The 17,521-nt window shown below is 40.5% G+C and overlaps 1 protein-coding gene across 1 annotated transcript; it reads left to right on the top strand.

Moving 5' to 3' along the window:
• The first annotated feature begins 100 nt into the window (after window positions 1-100).
• On the top strand, window positions 101-12,657 carry slc38a6 (solute carrier family 38 member 6). Its single transcript, XM_026339998.1, has 16 exons — window positions 101-378; window positions 3,227-3,357; window positions 3,476-3,549; window positions 3,635-3,687; window positions 3,808-3,847; window positions 5,790-5,868; window positions 7,760-7,845; window positions 7,943-8,001; window positions 8,147-8,218; window positions 9,611-9,667; window positions 10,125-10,204; window positions 10,294-10,394; window positions 10,496-10,620; window positions 11,097-11,241; window positions 11,576-11,670; window positions 11,823-12,657. Exons 1-16 carry the CDS (start codon window positions 286-288, stop codon window positions 11,904-11,906), a joined length of 1,374 nt encoding a protein of 457 aa, XP_026195783.1. The 5' UTR covers window positions 101-285; the 3' UTR covers window positions 11,907-12,657.
• The last annotated feature ends 4,864 nt before the right edge of the window (window positions 12,658-17,521 follow it).

The following is a 17,521-nucleotide window of genomic DNA, read 5'->3' as shown; positions in this document are numbered from 1 at the left end:
GAGAGCCGACAGCTGATTGGTCCAAGGACTTCAGAGTCTATTTCTGATTGGACCGTCTCCTCCGTGACGTTTTAAATGCGACGGAAGGAGGAGGCACGTGATATGAGTGGTCAACAACAACAGCTGACAGCTGATGAGAGCAGCTTACAAGTTATTTATTGAAGAGAAGATGCTTTAATAACTTTGCAGCTTTCCGTCTTTACGCTAATACACGTGGTTGTGAGTTTGACACGGATAAGTGACAGTTTGTTTTTGTAGTTCGTCTCGAGTTTTGTAGAGTAGAAGATGAGTATTAATACGAATATAAACAATGATTTATACAATGATTATACCACTGAGGACACCGAAGAAAACGAAAGTACGTCTTTATTAACTAACGTAAGTATAAAAACAAGCTTGCCATTTCTTCCACGGCTCTAAAATAGCGCTTCTTTCTACATACAGTTTTGTCACTTTATATAAACATTGTAAATTTAGGACAACATGAAATAATTTTTATCTTTCAGTTTGCAGAGAAACATCGTACTGCTCCGCTCATTTGAACAGAAAAGACAAAACGGATGGCTGTGAAAGACACAGAAGTCATTTCAGCAGTTTTGCACAAATGACCAAAGTTCATATTGCTGTCCAGTGTTAATAATGACGAACATCACATGATTCCTCTGAACTTCCTTTTTGTTTTCTGCCTCTGTTAGCACTTTAAAAAAATGTCCACCCTAAGAAAAAATTACACCGTGCTATTTAAATTATGTCTTCTGAGGTTGTATCTCTGTTTATGCTAATTCCTTTTTAAAATGAACCATTATATATGCCATTTTTAACTTCTTCATATATATTCTATTATATAGACACACTCACAGAAAGTGTTGACAGTAGAAATTGCCATGCACTTAACTGAATGACACATTATTTCAAATTACTTAAACGTCTTAAAGTAAAGCTTAGAGTGTCATTTATGTGTTAAATGACATGAACAAGTGAACATGCTGTCAACAGTGACTTCAGAAAGTATTCACATTCCTTCAGTTTTTCTGATTTAGGTAAAAGTACACACCCATGTATACAAATGTCCCATATTTTCTCTGCATGTCAAAAACAAGAGTCAAGACAACAAGAGTGCCTTGTTCCTCACTTGTAAGTCGCTTTGGATAAAAGCGTCTGCTAAATGACTAAATGTAAATGTAAGTACCTCGCTATAGACTTAATGTGGCAAAGCGTAGATCAGAGAAGGTAGATCAAACCTTTTCAAGCTTTGAATATTCCTGGCAGCACAGTGGCTTTAATAATTATGAAATGGAACAAGTTCAGATCCAGACTCCAGTTTTTCATCCCGTCAAACTGATCACTCTAACATAGCTTCAGAAATCTTCTGCCGATATGAGACAACCTGCTCAAAGGATGACCAGGAAAATTGCATATGAACTCTTTGGGTACAACTTCACACATGACATCTTGGGGCATCTCAGTGGCAGGGGCAGGGATACTGGTCAGAGAGTCCCTTGTAGAAAACTGTCCAGTAAAACCAGTATAAATATTTTCTCCCCTACACAAATATTTTACCAGGCAATTATTATTTTGGAAAGTAATAATTTTAGCAGTGACTTATTGACTTAGTGACTTAGCAGTTGACCCTACTAAACTTATTTATGGTCAACTTTTAACTGGGAGTATTGTTCTCCGGACAGAAGTGAGGCTGCTCTGGCTCATAGAAATTTTAGGATGGGACAAGTAGGACAGCTAGGCTGACAGCTGTGTGTACATGGCACAAGCAGAATGAATGAGTCAGCTGTTTACCCATAAATTTACATATAGTATCTGTACTATTTTACCACCAAGAACCATGGACCAAGAACCATGAACATATTTGAGGGACAGATACTGAGGTGAACTAAAAGAAATGTGAGAATAGAAAATGTAAGCATTGAGCACACTATTAGACCAGGAGTTTTACATAGCATAATAACTATATCCTTTTGATTATAGACATCTTCAATCATCCTAGGTCTACTAATGTCTTTGTAGGAGTTTTAATTTTGTTAATGAACATTTGTCCTCAAGTAATGCTGTGAGTTATCTGGAAAATGAATATAACTTGTAGTATTTTTTCTTTTATTTGTTTGACACAATAATTTGTTAAAAATCAGTTTGGATTTTATTTGTTTGTGACAACTGAGAATTACTCCACAACAGTTTCTCCTGTTGTCCTCTAAACCCCATCCTGCCTCATCTACACTTAATAAGACACAGGGTAAGAGTTTGTGTCTGCGTTTATTCACAGTGTTCTGACACAAACAAGCTTTCCATAAGCTTCCCCAGAGACATCCTGGAAGGAGCAAGTTGTGGCTAATAGCACTCAAAATAGACACTGTTTGCAAAGTTACTTGTATGTGGAACCCACTTCTTAGGGAGTAATTAGATTATCACAGTATCATAACAACAGCTGACAAAAGAGTGAGAGCATCGTTGCGGGGCTGTTTATAAATCATACAAGCTAAAGTTCCATGGAAGTGAAAGATATTGTTGCTAAAAAAAATACAATGATTATGTAGGAGTCAGCAGATCAATATGCAAATGCAAAGATCTGCCAGAATGGAAATAAAGTTAAGATAAATAAATCCCATGCATGTATGTTTTGCCATCCAATGTTTGTTTTCACATTCAGAGTTTAACATAACTATTTTTGCACAGTGTTTCTCTAACATAATAAACTGCTTCCGCACAAGACCACACCCGACTATAAGGCACCCCTTCCCACAGCTTAGCAAGGAATCTGGGAAAATGAAGAGCGGGGCATCTATCTAAAATAGTCTAACTTCGCCTACTGTAATAGGGTGAATCTGCTTCAGCGGCCTGCAGGTCAACCTGATTTTGTTGTGACACTGACACCAGAATTGCCACTCATTCTCTCCAGGATATCCCCTATTAGAGAGGTCAAGCTGTTTGGGCAGCTCCCCTTATCCTGAGCTCAGGCAGCTGTCTCACAGCCAGCACCTCAAATCCCACCCCATCCATTCACATTTCCACTCCATGATCCTACATGCCACTGCAGTGTTGTTTCATGACATTCATCATCAGGCCTGGCCAGTTGTTGGGAAAACTGTCAGGAGCAATTCCCTTAAAGCTTTTACACAAATAATCAGATTTCCTCTGCTCTTCTTTTGTCTTCTCGCTCATTGTTTTACTTCTTTTATCTTTTATCTACGTCTCACTTCTGCTCTCTGCGCAGGGCTCAGTGCAGACCAGAACCAAAGGAGCCTCCTTCTTCTCCTCCGTATTTAACTTAATGAATGCCATCATGGGCAGCGGTATACTGGGTCTAGCTTACGCCATGGCTAGCACAGGCATAGTTGGTTTTTGGTAAGCATGTTTGTATTTTACGTCTACTACAGTGCTATAAAAATAAAATATTTTCTTCCAAACTAGGTTGATTAAAAATTCTACAACTACTGATTAAGTTTTTTTTTTCCCTCTCTAGTATCCTCTTGGCACTAGTGTCCAGCTTGGCAGCATACTCTATACATCTTCTCTTAAAGCTATGTGACCATACAGGTGAGACACTAGCAGCTTCAGACAGGCAGAGCCACATCATGGTTATATTCAGGTTGACTAATCCAGGTTTTCTGTTTGACTCTAGGCATCAATTCATATGAAGACCTTGGACATAGAGCCTTGAAAAATCCAGGAAAAGTAAGTGTTGACTTTTGGATTAGTGTGAGTTTGCCCTGTTAAAAAGGAATTCACACACTTAGATTTTCAGCATGACTGGGGAACATATTCACCCAACAGCATTTTTAAAATTCCTTCTAGGTCCTGGTTGGAGTTGCTATCCTCATCCAAAATATTGGTGGTAAGTCAGCCTCCATCTCACTGTTCACTTACATGCATTATGTCTGACATGTTGAATTTGAACCGATTTTGTGGTTTTTATAGAAGCAGAGTGGTTAAGAGGGTGTAGAGTGCAGCAGGGTCAGGCTCTGGACAGTTTATTTTGGAGGCAGGTAGTGCCTCCTACTGGTGATCAGACACATTTGTAACAAGGTTTACTCTTTCCTTCCTGTAAGGTTATTATCTGGACTCCCTGATAACCTCTGACCCTGCAGCCGCTGTCCTCTCATCCCCCTCCCCTGGCCCTGAAACCAGACTTCTTGTCTAATTGATTACTGATGGTAAACCTGCTCCCCACCCTCTGAGTGTTGAGTAACCTAATGGGAGTCCCTTTATTCCCCACTCCCCCACTTCTCTCTCCTGCCATCTCTGTCCATCCCCCTGCCACAAACAGCGCTCCTCAGACAGTGCAGAGCTGAGGTGATAGCTCCTCTGAAGTCATTAGTGGCACAGCTGAGTGGATTATTGCAGTGCCCTCTGGTATGTTTGTGGTTTTCCCAGCATGGGGCAGTATGTGCAAGAGTGTTAGAGCCAGCACTCCAGCATGCATCTGTCTACACCCCGGGCCCCTTTTATAAGAGTGAAATTAGCTTCACTCTGGGTAAACATTCATCAGCACTGCCAAAGGCTGATGGGCCAATTGACCTTAATTACTGACCAGCCCAGGGCTCTCACAGTCTGCCTCTCCCCTCACTCCTAATGAAATGAAAGTGGCTCTGTCTTCTGTTGAACACACTCTCCCACTATTTGCTGACCACACACGGAAGGTTTACATCAATTTTCCTTGGGATTTACAACATGCTTATTATTAGAATATGTTTTCTTACCAAGGCCAATAACAATAATTTTTCTTCACTCAAGGGCCTTTTTTTTTGCAACGAGACGTAAGTATTACCCCACCAGGAATTCCCATGAAAGTGTTGTTGTGCTTCCAGTAACGAACTGCATGGAACTAAACCATTGCATCACGCCTGTTGTGTGATCCCTGTCACTGTGTGTTTATATCCATTTGTGTGGTTGAAAAGATTTTTATTTTCTGTGGTTCATATTTAAATTGTTGGATGAAGTATTGCTGAAACACATTTTGGATAAAACACTAAAGCAACTGCTGCCTCATAATATCCTCTTATTGACAGATGTTAGTGCTTATTAATGGCATTAATTATTCTCAGACCAAGTGTCCTTGTTTCTGTGTGGGCTGGAGGGTTTTTGGAGGAATTCTCCTTTATAAACAAATGCAGGATCTGAGGGATTATGGTCTATGCTTATTTAACGGCGAGTGCAAGATGTGCCCCAGGCAATAAAGCCCCAGCTAACTTTGGCTATGCCTGGCTTCACAATAGCCCTTAGCATTATCCCCTGTTATGACCACACACTGCATCTGGATCCCTGAAGACAGTTCTCTACTCCTGGTGTAGGTTGTATCTCTCCTTTCTCTTTTGCCTCCTTCGGCTAGTCACCTCAGGAAGTGACCCCGATCCCCTCTATCATTGGCTGCCTGAGCGTTCGGGAAAGTATGTTGGAGCCCATCATATTCAGATAATATCCTGTTTCCTAGTGAGGTGGAGAAGGGGGAGAAATACCTGGATTAGCGTCAGAGAGCATTATTGTTAGCCTTACTCCCCCCTCACACTTCATCCTGGCTGCTACTCGTGGTCTCCAGCAGTTGGAAGATCTGCATAATGTCTGCTCCTCTGTGCTGACGGCTGTATTTGTGATCCCCTTAAGCCTCCTGCCCCACCCCTCTGCATTAACTCAGAGCTGCGGGACCCCCTCCACCCTGTCCATCCTTTCCTTGTGCTGGAAAACACACATTGCCCTCATCACTTTATTTTTTTAAGTTGTGTGTTTTATTTTATTTAGAAAGTACACAGTATCTCAACATTTTTCCTCTGCGTCCTCAGCTATGTCATCCTATTTGTTCATCTTGAAGTTGGAGCTTCCTGCAGCCATAAACAGCTTCCTGACCCCAGACAACACAGGGTGTGTATGCACAGCTCTCTGAGCTCCCTCCGTTGCCAATAAAAAATGGTTTGTTCAAAATCTGTTACAGTTGTGGGTCGAACCAAGCTATTATTTTAAATTAGCTACACTAAGATAACGAATGAGTCATTCTTGTTCCTATGATGTTATAGATTATACCGTTTGCCTTCAAATAAGTCAAATGTGGCATTTCTGCACCACAAACTGGAATTAGTTTAGCAATATGAAACATATGAATAATGAGGTGGAAGAACATCTCTCACCAAACCACAGTGTGCTGCTAATACTTTGTGAGCGACTGAAGGGAAACTTATGCTCTATGCTGTGCAGTATGAAGGATACCCACAGGAAATGTATTCATGACAGAGAGTCATTCATCACCCATCAGCAGCAGCCTGTGTCTTTCATTGGCATACGTGGACAAGTCTGCAGCTCCCAGCCTTCTCAGACAAGTCCCGGGCCAAGAATGTAACTTCTATCACTTTATTATTGGCCACACTGGTTTAAGCAGGGGTTGTAGCTGCTCTCAGCCCAACGCGTCAACATCTGAATCTTCCACACACAGCTGCTTTGTATTAGTGCTCTCCTTTCACCCCCAAATCTCTCACACATGTTCCCCGGAATCAGACTGATACAAGGGGATATCAGTTTTGCCATTCTAATTACAGCTCACTGCTGAGGGAAACAAAACATTTCTGTTAATGAGTGGCTTTGGGATGTTAACAGACGTGCAGTCAATTTCATCAAAGCCCAAGTAAATGAGTTGTTTTATATTAAAATTAGTTTCTTTTTTCAGGCTCATTTATTATAATACAGCAAAGTGAAAACACAGTCTTCTACCCGTAGTCTACATCACTGATAGTGTAGCACATGTCCTGTTTAAGTTTTCCAGTTGTGTTTGAAATCATGGTTAAAAATATGGACAGCTGTGGATTTCGGTTTGTGCTGTGTTGGTCAGATTTATGCTGCTCTTTAACTCTGTGGAGACTCATTGGCAGTTGTACTCTCAGCTTAACTGAGAACTGTCCAACATCTTGTTTAAAGCGTGAAATGTTCCACATTTCATGGATCTTCTAGGTATCCTGCGCCTTGAGGCTCCTGCAAATGGATCCTAATGGTATTGGTGATTTTGTTTTTCTTTTTTCTTTGCATATAGAACAGTAAAAAAGTGACAAAAGAGTTTAGCCAGGCTGCATCTGTGTTTCAGCCAAATTTAGGTGAGAGTAGAAGTGGTTGTACAGGAGAGAGTTGAGGTCAAAGCAGAGATCTCAGACATCCAGTTACAGGGCAAAAACGGTGGCGACGCAGAGACAAATCCATCAGCGCCCACGGTAACATCACAGCTGTGAAACTGCCAAACAGGGTTCAGTGGGTGTTGATGTGGTCAGAGCAGGTGCTGCTGACTGTGGGAGCCCCATAAAGAGTGGTGGAGCCAGTCCCTCATGACCCCACACTGTGGTCTAGCATACAGCAGCGCCTGGCAGCACCCTTCCCGCCTAACCTCGACCCCAGCAAAGCCAGCATGCCTTCCACATGTGTCACCTTGAACACTGCCCCTCCCTTTGCTCTAGCACCCTAATCCCGAATAAACCGCCAAGGCTATTTCTCAGCAAAGTAAAATATTATTCCCCCTTCTTCAAAAACCAGGCAAGTGAAATGTGGTTTCATCTGATGGAGGGACGCAACGTTTGCATGTGAATTACATAAATGTTATGGTTTGTGAGCACTAAAGCCCTTAATTCCTTCCACATGATGAATCTGTCGCTCTGCATTTAAGCACGAAGTAGAGACAAATTTCCAGAGCCGGTCCATTTTGAGGCACTGAAGATTTGTCTCTGCTGTCCCTGACATGTCAGGACCAGGGAGATCATGTCCTCTTCTTGTTTTCCAGAAATGTCTGGTATGAAGATGGCAGGTTGCTTTTGATCTTGGTCACATTTTGTGTTGTTCTACCTCTGGCAATATTGCCTAAAATTGGTGAGTAAGTTGATCAAAAAACATGAACTAATTGATTGATGGATTCTCTGCCCTCTTTTCTTTTAACTGTTGACACACACGTCTCTTAACTTTACAGGCTTCTTAGGTTACACCAGCAGCCTCGCTTTCTTCTTCATGCTCTACTTCACTGTTGTGGTGAGTCTTGATGTTTTCCCTCAAAATTATATATATATATATATATATATATATATATATATATATATATATATATATATATATATATATATATATATATATATATATATTATTTTCTTTTCCCAACCTGTTGTATTTTCTCCAGGTTGTGGTCAAGAAATGGTCCATCCCCTGCCCACTGCCACACAATGTTACTACAGTCCCAGACAACAACCAGGTAACAACCTCGATTCTTCCGTCTTTGCGCATTTGTCAAAGTGCACACAGACATAAACAACATATATATAGTGGCAAGAAAAAGTATGTGAACCTTTTGTAATTTCATGGTTTTCTGCATTGATTTGATTGAGTAATAAAATGTGATCTGAACTTAAAAGAAAATTTATGTTCCTAAAATAATGACACAAACTAATTTCTGATGTTTCATGTCTTTGACAACAACCCTAAAAACCTCTTAGTGATAGTGGAAAAAGCATGTGAACCCTTGGAATAATGACCTGAGCTTTCAGAGGATCTACGATCAAAAATTATTGATTTACAAAAAGCTGGAAAGGGTTAAAAAGTGATGTTAAAGACTTTAGAAATTCACCAGTCTACAGTTAGAGAAATACTGTACGAATGGAGACACTTTGGGACTGTTGCTACTCTACCAAGAAGTGGGGTCCAGACAAACTAACACTCATTAATGAGGTAAAGAAACAACAGCCAAGGATTTGAAGGTATCATTGAAACTGGCTAACATCTGTGTTCATGAGTCTACAGTAGGTAAAACATTGAAGAAGCAAGTCTATGGCAGGACATCACGAAGGAAGCTGCTATTTACTAAAAAGAACATTGCTGCACGCCTGTGGTTTGCCAAAGAGCACATTGACACTCCACAGCAGTATTGGCAAAATGTTTGGTGGACTGAGGCTGAACTATTTGGAAAGAACACACAGCACTACATCTGATCTGAAAAGAGCACTGCATAGTATCATGAAAACATCATCCCAATCCTAAAGTAAGGTGGAGGAAACAATTTGTGCTGCTTTGCTGCTTCAGAGCCTGGCCAGCTTGCAGCGATTGGGAGGAAGATGAATTCCCAAGTGTATCAAACAATTCTACAGGATAATGTGAGAATGTCTGTACGTCAACTGAAACTCTGGAGACGTTGGGTGATGCTACAGAATAATGACCCAAAACACCAAAGCAAGTCTGCAAAAGAATAGCTGCAGAAAAACAGACTTCTTCTTGCCACTGTACGATACCATAGACCTGGGGTAGGTACTACAATTAGACAGGAAATCCAGGAGAATGAGTTTAGTGAATGGATATGCTCTGGGTGATGGGGACAGAGAAGGCTGCAGTGTGCCGTGTATGGTGCCGGTCCGAAGGGGAAGGAAGTTAAGGTGACCTCACTGGATCCTGGAAATGACCTCTGACCTTTTTGGAATTATACAGACCGTACTATAAGTTCAGACCTGGCATTGGTTAACTTACATGGTTCTTCGGCTTTAACTCCAAACCCAGGCAATGGAATTTATCCTCATGTTTTCCCATTTGAGCAGAACTGCTCAAATAATCTCTTTATAGAAATAACACAATATCTCTTCTTTCCTTGTTTAACCAGACATCAAACTCCTCAGACTCAGAATGCACACCTCAACTCTTTGTCGTCTCAAGTAAGGTATGTATATATACCAGTGTTATCTTTACACTGAACATGTAGCACATGTTAGGTAGCAGTGGGAAGCTGTTGAAAGTAGGTCTGCTGCAGTTTTCTTCACTTTGGTGACAAGTCACACTCCTACCTATGAAGGATGGGCGGTATATATAAAGAACCCAAGTGCACTTTGCAGCTGCCATTCACATGTATGCTACATGTAAAGGCCAAATGTACACATGACATGCAGAATTACATGAAGCACAACTGTTTCTGTTTATTCCGACACAAATGTCTCTGTTTTCTGATCCTTAAAAATTACACTTTATGATATTAGATAGATGCATATTTTAGATTTTCATGTGAATACGTGTATTCAGGATTGTTTGCACTCCAATTACTATTACCACTCACTTCTGTGTAACAGTGTAAGCTGACAATTTGCTAATGACGGCTGTGCTCTGACTAATGTGTGTTGCAGAGTGCCTACGCCATCCCCACTATGGCCTTCTCCTTTCTCTGCCACACAGCTGTCCTCCCAATCTACTGTGAATTGGACCGGTAAGCACTGCAGCTTCTCAGGTATACAGTCAGTTTAACTCTGTGAATTTATTTTTCTGTATTTCCTGATATGTACTTGTGTGTTTCAGACCCACTAAGACCCGCATGCAGAATGTTGCAAATGTCGGTATTAGCCTGAGCTTCCTGGTTTACCTAATTTCTGCACTGTTCGGCTACCTCACCTTCTACGGTAAGCCTGCAGGGACATATATTGTTGAGTAAAACATACAGCTGTAGCTGCTTTTCAAGACCATGTCATATCAATGCGCTTTTTGTGACTTATGCTTGCAGCTCATGTGAACTCCCAGCTGTTGTTGAGTTACGATGCGTACATGCCACGAGACATCATGATCATGACAGTTCGACTGGCCATCCTCCTCTCTGTGCTGCTGACTGTACCGCTCATTCACTTCCCTGTGAGTAGACCAATAAGAGATATATTAGGTTCTTTACAATATTATGTTCTTATAGCTGTAACAGCTTTTTACTGTGATATAAAAATGAAAGTGTATTTCATTGTTTGTTTCAATCTGGTGTGGTTTTAGCTAACCTTTTTATTACTATATATAAAGATTTTAACCAAGCCTCTAGATATAAAATTTGCTATTTAATTAATAACATATTGATGTGATTAACTGTATGTTTATGCATTTGCTCAGTTCCTGCTTTGCAAGTGTAAAAGTGACCCACTGTTTCATTAATGCCAACAAGTTCTTTGATAACACCCATAAAGCGAAGCTGATGTATAAAACAAGAATAAATGACAAGTCATTTATTATATGCTTATGTAGAGCTTATAATGTCCAATGACATTTAATTTGAGTTACTGACACAGTAGATGCTCTGTGAGTGTGTTTGGTTTGAATGACCTCTGTCGGTCTATACACTCCAGGCCCGTAAGGCTGTGATCTTGCTGCTCTGTGGAGGACGTCCCTTCTCCTGGCTGATTCACATCATTGCAACTCTCATCATTGTGGGTGTGGTGCTGATACTGGCCATCTTTGTGCCTGATATCAGAAATGTCTTTGGAGTAGTAGGTGTGTATTGTTCTTAAAATATGGGAAAATAAATGTGCTTGTTTGTCAAACATTATAGTTGTAAATCATGTATTCAGTCTTCTATTATTTTACAAACACAATGCTTTTGCTCAGCTGTGGCCTGTTAGACAGACTAATCTGTTGCACACTGCAGGGGACTATAACACCAGCCTAGACGTCAGTAATCCACATTTATTGATCATGTTGGCTAAAATCTCACTATCTGCTCATACATAATTAATGGTGCAGTGCTGAAGCAGTATATGAAGCTATTACCAGACATGCACCATATTGTCTGTGCAGTTCGAATTCACCTTTGTTTTTTCTTTCCCAGGATCAACAACCTCCAGCTGCCTTTTGTTTGTTTTCCCTGGAATCTTCTACCTTAAGATCAGCAGCCAGCCCCTCAAATCCTTTGACTCCATTGGGGTAAATACACCCTTTTCTTAAATACTGTTAATCAAGCTATGAAACACTTAGACTCATTTAACTCATGAGCTACAGTGGTTACATTTTAGTTGTTTGTTTAATTTTGGTAATTGCGCTGCTAATTGTTTTGTTTGTGTTTGTCGCGTTTCTAGGCTATACTCCTAGTGGTCTTTGGCTTGTTTATGGGAGTCATCAGCTTCACTGTTATCATCATAACATGGGTCCAGAGCTCCTAACCTATCCTACCTCCAACTTTTCAAACAAAAGGGAGAAACTAAAAACCAAAGGAACTGAATACTAGAGACAGGATGAAAACGGACAGATGCTAATCAGCATCAACTCTGGCAGATAATTGATCTAGTAATCTAGTGTTTTTCTGCTCTAACCAAAAAACACACACCAAACATTTATACTACACCAAATTCAAGGCAATAATTTAGCTTTTTAATATGCCTGGAATAAAAAAATGTCTTGTACTTACTGTGTCAAAACAAGAAAATGTAACATAGGTTTTCTATTTCCTGTAAATTTAGTTTATGTACTTTCTAACTTCTTCATAGCCATTTCATTGTTCTGTGTGGATATTCATGCACCTTATGAAAACAATTGGTTACAAGTGAAAACACTGCTGACTCAGTTTAAACAATAAATGTGTCAGGTTTGTTGCTTTCTTAAATCTTGTTTGTGACATTTTTTTTTCATATCATAGTGACTTATTTCCATTCTTTGATTTGTACCATATGGTTTCAACTTTTCTGTTTTTATCTTTTTTTTCTTACTGTGTGTATTCATTTGTCACTCCCCTTACAGAGCAAATCTCAGGTACAAATACTTCTGCTGCTCCTTTGTATGCTTCAATGAAAGTGCCAAAAACCAAACACTCAGTTTTTATTTGGACCTGTTAATATACAACATATTCTCTGTGGGTATAATATAAAATAATGTTTCCGATTCCGTGCATTTAATAAAAGGGAAATTGTTTGTTTACTCACATGTCATTTTGCTCATCTAACCGCTAAAATGTCTTTATCAGTGTTGTGGAAAGCTCATCTGTCTGGCATGTCGCATTCATGGTGGTGTGTTTGATTGACAGGTGCAGTACCGACCTGCTCCTTAATGTTATGCTGTGGATTCAGTCTGTATTTAATGAAAACCACATGCTTGGTACGTTTTTAATCTTGATGCTGTTTAGATTGTCTTCATGCTGCCTCTGGAACCTATGGCCACCTGATTGCTGCTTTTAATCTAAGGAATTAGGCAGACTAACCTCAGGGTCCCTGCAGAAAGAAGTGGCTGTCCGCTATTCACGGCCCCTAAAATGAGGTCCCCTAGTGCAGGAAGTGTCTCTGGCCTCCATCAACTGCTGCATTGGTGAAAGAAGTAAGCTTCCTCTATTCCTTTTCTACTTCTGTACTGTGATGGCTATTTTTATTATACAAGTTATGAAATTGATAAATATTATACATCAGGGCAATAAATCTGAAAGATGAAATGTTAAGTAAGTTAAAAAAAAAAAAAGAAGAAAGTTCTCCTTCAAAAATGTATTAGAAGAGAAATGCAGTATTGAAATGTAGTTAACAGTGGTTAATATTTAACAATGCATTATATTTTATAAGCTGATCAGACAGTGTTATTTTAATGCTTTATCATTTGTCTCCTCGTTTTTGAGATTTTAACCTAAAAAGTATAAACCCCTCAATTCTTTCAATCATTACACACATAGAAGTTATATGAAAAGGTTGATGGTCATCACTGGTTGTTTTGAGTCAGTGATCTGTCTTGTTATGATCTTATAAATATGTATTTTCTGATCAGAGATTTTATGATAAAATAAAACTTCAATAAAGTCTGAAAATTAACTGTTTCTGTTGAATAAATGTGGTCAGGCAAAAATCTTATTAATTCCCTCTGTAATGTAGTGGAAGCATAAAATGACCATCATCAGCCTCTTTCAGGACTCTTAACAACTGTGTGTCTTTTGGAAGAAACTGAGCTAAACCCATATGCAGCACGAGATTACCACCTGGTGTCAGACTGTGTTCACAGCAGTGCGGACCATCGTTGTTTCTAAAAGCCGAACTAGGAAAAGATAAGAAACTGCTCCAATTTTCTCCCGGTTTTATCATGTGTTTTGAAAAATGCATGTTAATTCAGACCAGAGCTGTTTTCATGGACGTCTAACTGGGCCATGAGTCCTCAGTCCATGATGGGAGTGTTTTTGTTTAGTTAAACTCACTCACACACTGGGCTCGTGTCCAGCAGTATGACAACACCATTTCCCAGGGTTATAGGATGGAATGAGGAGAAGGAGAGTGATGGTGGGCTGAAATTAAACCCCTGTTGGCAGTCTACACTCTTGTGTTGTTTTAAGAGGTGTTGCCTGTGTTCTTTAAAAATTGTTTTCTGTTGTTGGAAATCAAGATTTTTGGGTAACAGCTGGGTCTGATCCCAGTGTCCCTCCTTTGGCCTTTGGCACAGTTTGATATTGTACTGTTGGATGACACTGCCTGGAAGGATTAAATCATGGGAAACCAAAAAAAAGCCTGATAATGATTTATTTTAAAATTGTGACTTATTGTCAGTTAGTGCATTTAAAACCAAATGCTCAGTGAATAGAAGCTAAAATAGTTGTTAAAGTATAAAGTCATATAATAAAATAAACAGCTGAAAGGCACTTAACAATATAATAACTTTATTTATAAAGATGTTTGCCCTCTGACAAGGCTGTAGTGGTACAGTATGTCTGACACAAAAGGCTGCCAACAAGTGGATTTAGCAATCTGCAGTTTGACATTGTGGTGAGGTGACTGCAACCCTCTATAGATTAGTATCGGCAGAAAGCAGAGCCAATGCAGCGTTCCACTTCCTGTCTGTTTCAACAACATCGGATCTACCCTCCTTCACAGTGGATGTCAGAAAATGCGACAGAGCTGAGAACATGCACGACATCTGCTTTCTGTTTACCCGCATAATTTCGTTCAACAGGCATTCCTAGCTGAAAGGTGCTTCAAGGGTCTTCTCACATAAGCCTTTAAATGCTGGCTGGCATGATGAGTGGTTTTTCTTGTTAGTCATGGTGGAGCAAAGCGACTCAGCAAATGCCATCGATACGCAAGTGTCAACACTGATGAAGTGCTCTCTAATTTTTGGCTGTCCGTCTATTCTTTTCGTTCCTTCCAGCCACCATTACTCCATGCTGCTTTTCTGCTTTTAATTGATCTCCACGCTCTATCAGTAAACAAGTCAGCTTTTTGTGTCACAATGAAAACATTACTCGCTCGGAGGACTCTTTTTTGAGACAGCAGATGCTCTGGACCAACTAGAATTTCTTCTTTTTGCATTTCATTATGCTTTTTGTGAAATTTTTATTAAGCAAAATATTCACAACTACTTATCCGGACACAATTAGCTAACACAGTTGTAACAGGAAGGAAACAGCTTTATCTCAAACAACAGCAGCTCACAGACTATGCTTATCTTCATTACTCTGATAGTGTCATATCATGATTCTTGACATTGTCATCTGCATTTGTTTTTAGTGCATTTCAGACAAGTAACATCCCTCATCTTACTTCCATTGTGGGGGCGACCACGAAGTACTGCAGTCCACACAAACGCAGATAAATTCAGCACTTAACGATTGTGTGCAGTAACCATGTTACAGTCTTCAATAGAGACAGGTTTGAAAGGAAAATGGCTTGACACACTCATTACCTTCCCCTCACAGTTACGGCCTACACAATAGCAACAAAACAATGGCATAAAATTTGAGTTACTGTCACCATAGTCACCAAGACATAATAAGCTTTGGAGTGACAATGACAGTGATTTTATATTGTCAGCGCAGAAATCAAGGTCACAAGTGAAATAACCCTCCACTAAATAAACAAGGGAGGGTTTGCGATGTTTTAACAAAGCACTGCACTGCTTTGTTATTCTGGCAGATGATGAGCAGGAGTTGAGAGGTTGGAAGGGTACTGACGGAGGCCTGGTGGTCAGCGGCGCAGTATGGGGTTCACTCCACGTATCTGGGGTGGTGAGAGGGGGGAAGCTTGTCTGTCTGCGATCCCATCAGCCCTGGGCTGAGCTCTTAATGCGGCCCTGACGCCTTGCTGGCGCAGGGGCCACGCTGCCTCACATCTGGACCCAATTAAACTTGAGGGGCTGTGACAGAGCCCCCACCACCACCACCACCACCACCCTCTACGTTCTGCTCTGCTGTCCAACACAGCTCCGACCACTCTCCCAGTTACATTCCTCAAGTTTTCACAACACAATGCTTTGTTTTTGTCAGTCCCTTTTTCCTCTGTTTTCTTCTTTGACTTACAAAAAACACATTCTCCACACTTTAGGACACTGACCACATACTGGTAATGACCCTTCTTTGATTCAGGCTGGGAGCCTTCTGTCCACATTTTTTGCTGACTCTAATAAAGTCGAAAACATTTTTTTTTACTTTATAATGGATGAAATAGGACACAAAGTCATTCAGCCTTTTCACTACTATCTTGGTATCAATTTCTACAGAATAGAGTCATGCTAACTAAGTTTTCCTGTGGTGGAGCACTGGCAATAAACACCATTTGTGAATAAAGCACATTTAGGACCAAATCAGCTTTTACAGGTGTGATTTATGGAGTGCCTCTGCTTCCACGGGAGAAGCCCCAGGGATATAAGTATGTGCGTTTGCATGAGTGGCTGTTGTCTGCGTGTTGATTTCTGTGCAGCTGAGGAGAGTTTGGGGTCCAGTGAGTGTAGAAGTGGGGGTTAGTTCTGGTGCTGTGACCCAGTGACTGATTGATGTAATTGACTCTGTGGTGGTGCGGGAGGCGCGGTGGGGGTGTATACTGGTCCTGTAGGATATTTCTCACCGAGGTCAAAGGAGTTGGGAATTGGCTTCACCGTATCTGGGCCAGGCTCTCCTTATTCCCCACTGCCCTGTTGGGTACCAATGCTATGGTTCATTAGCTGCAGCTATAGGGTGTACCTGGGCAGGGAGCCAAAGGATTGAGCTGTCCTGAGTTACACGGACATAAATTGGAGTGTAGACTGTGAAGTAAATGTAGAAACTCTACAGGTGGCTGAAATTAAGTCATTTACAGAGAATCAGTCTGCTATGATATATAGTATGGGAGGCCTTTGGTAGCTGGCCTTGTGCTTATGCGCAATAAAATCTGTGTGGATCTTTATATTAGAGATACTGAATTCATGCCTGTGTGTGTCTGAGATAGCACGCGTCTCTGTGTGTACATACATATCTCTCCCCACAAGTCTGTGTTCTCAGTTATGTGTCTACAGTCATGTGGAGTTGCAGACATCTCCCATGGGTGCATAATTTAAGATTTGGCCATGACTACTACTAACAGAGAGAAAGTTAGGAATTAGGAGGAATGGATGTAGGGCAAAAAGCCAAAAAGTTGATAGACAGAGGGAGAAAAAGTAGGGGACTGAGAACAAAGAAACAAAACAAATCATCCCGGACCGTAAAAATGCCAGCTCTGGCTCCAGGGTAAAACAAGGGAGAGAAGAAGTAAAATATACATATTTTTATAGTTGCTTCATCAACTAAACTGAGAGGAAGAAAAGGAAAGTGAGAGGAGGAAGGAAAATCTAATTTGAGGTCTCATTCTGCCCTCTGCTGGTCAGTTCAACAAAATAAACTGAATGGAGTAACGTTCCTTTATGACCTCTCTAACACTAGGCACAAAAACACCATTAAAATGCCTCGACTCTTAGATGCTGAATCACACGTTGTAAATTCAACTGGAGTGACTGTTATTTAGTGTTTTTACTCTTGGTGGTCAAGGTGATTTGACATGCAAAATGTTTTACTTTATCCTGCCAGGTCTTC

The sequence above is a fragment of the Anabas testudineus genome, chromosome 22 (assembly GCF_900324465.2).
Source record: "Anabas testudineus chromosome 22, fAnaTes1.2, whole genome shotgun sequence".
NCBI lineage: Eukaryota > Metazoa > Chordata > Actinopteri > Anabantiformes > Anabantidae > Anabas > Anabas testudineus.
The sequence above is the reverse complement of the archived record's forward strand: the minus strand, read 5'-3'. Positions and strand labels throughout refer to the sequence as shown.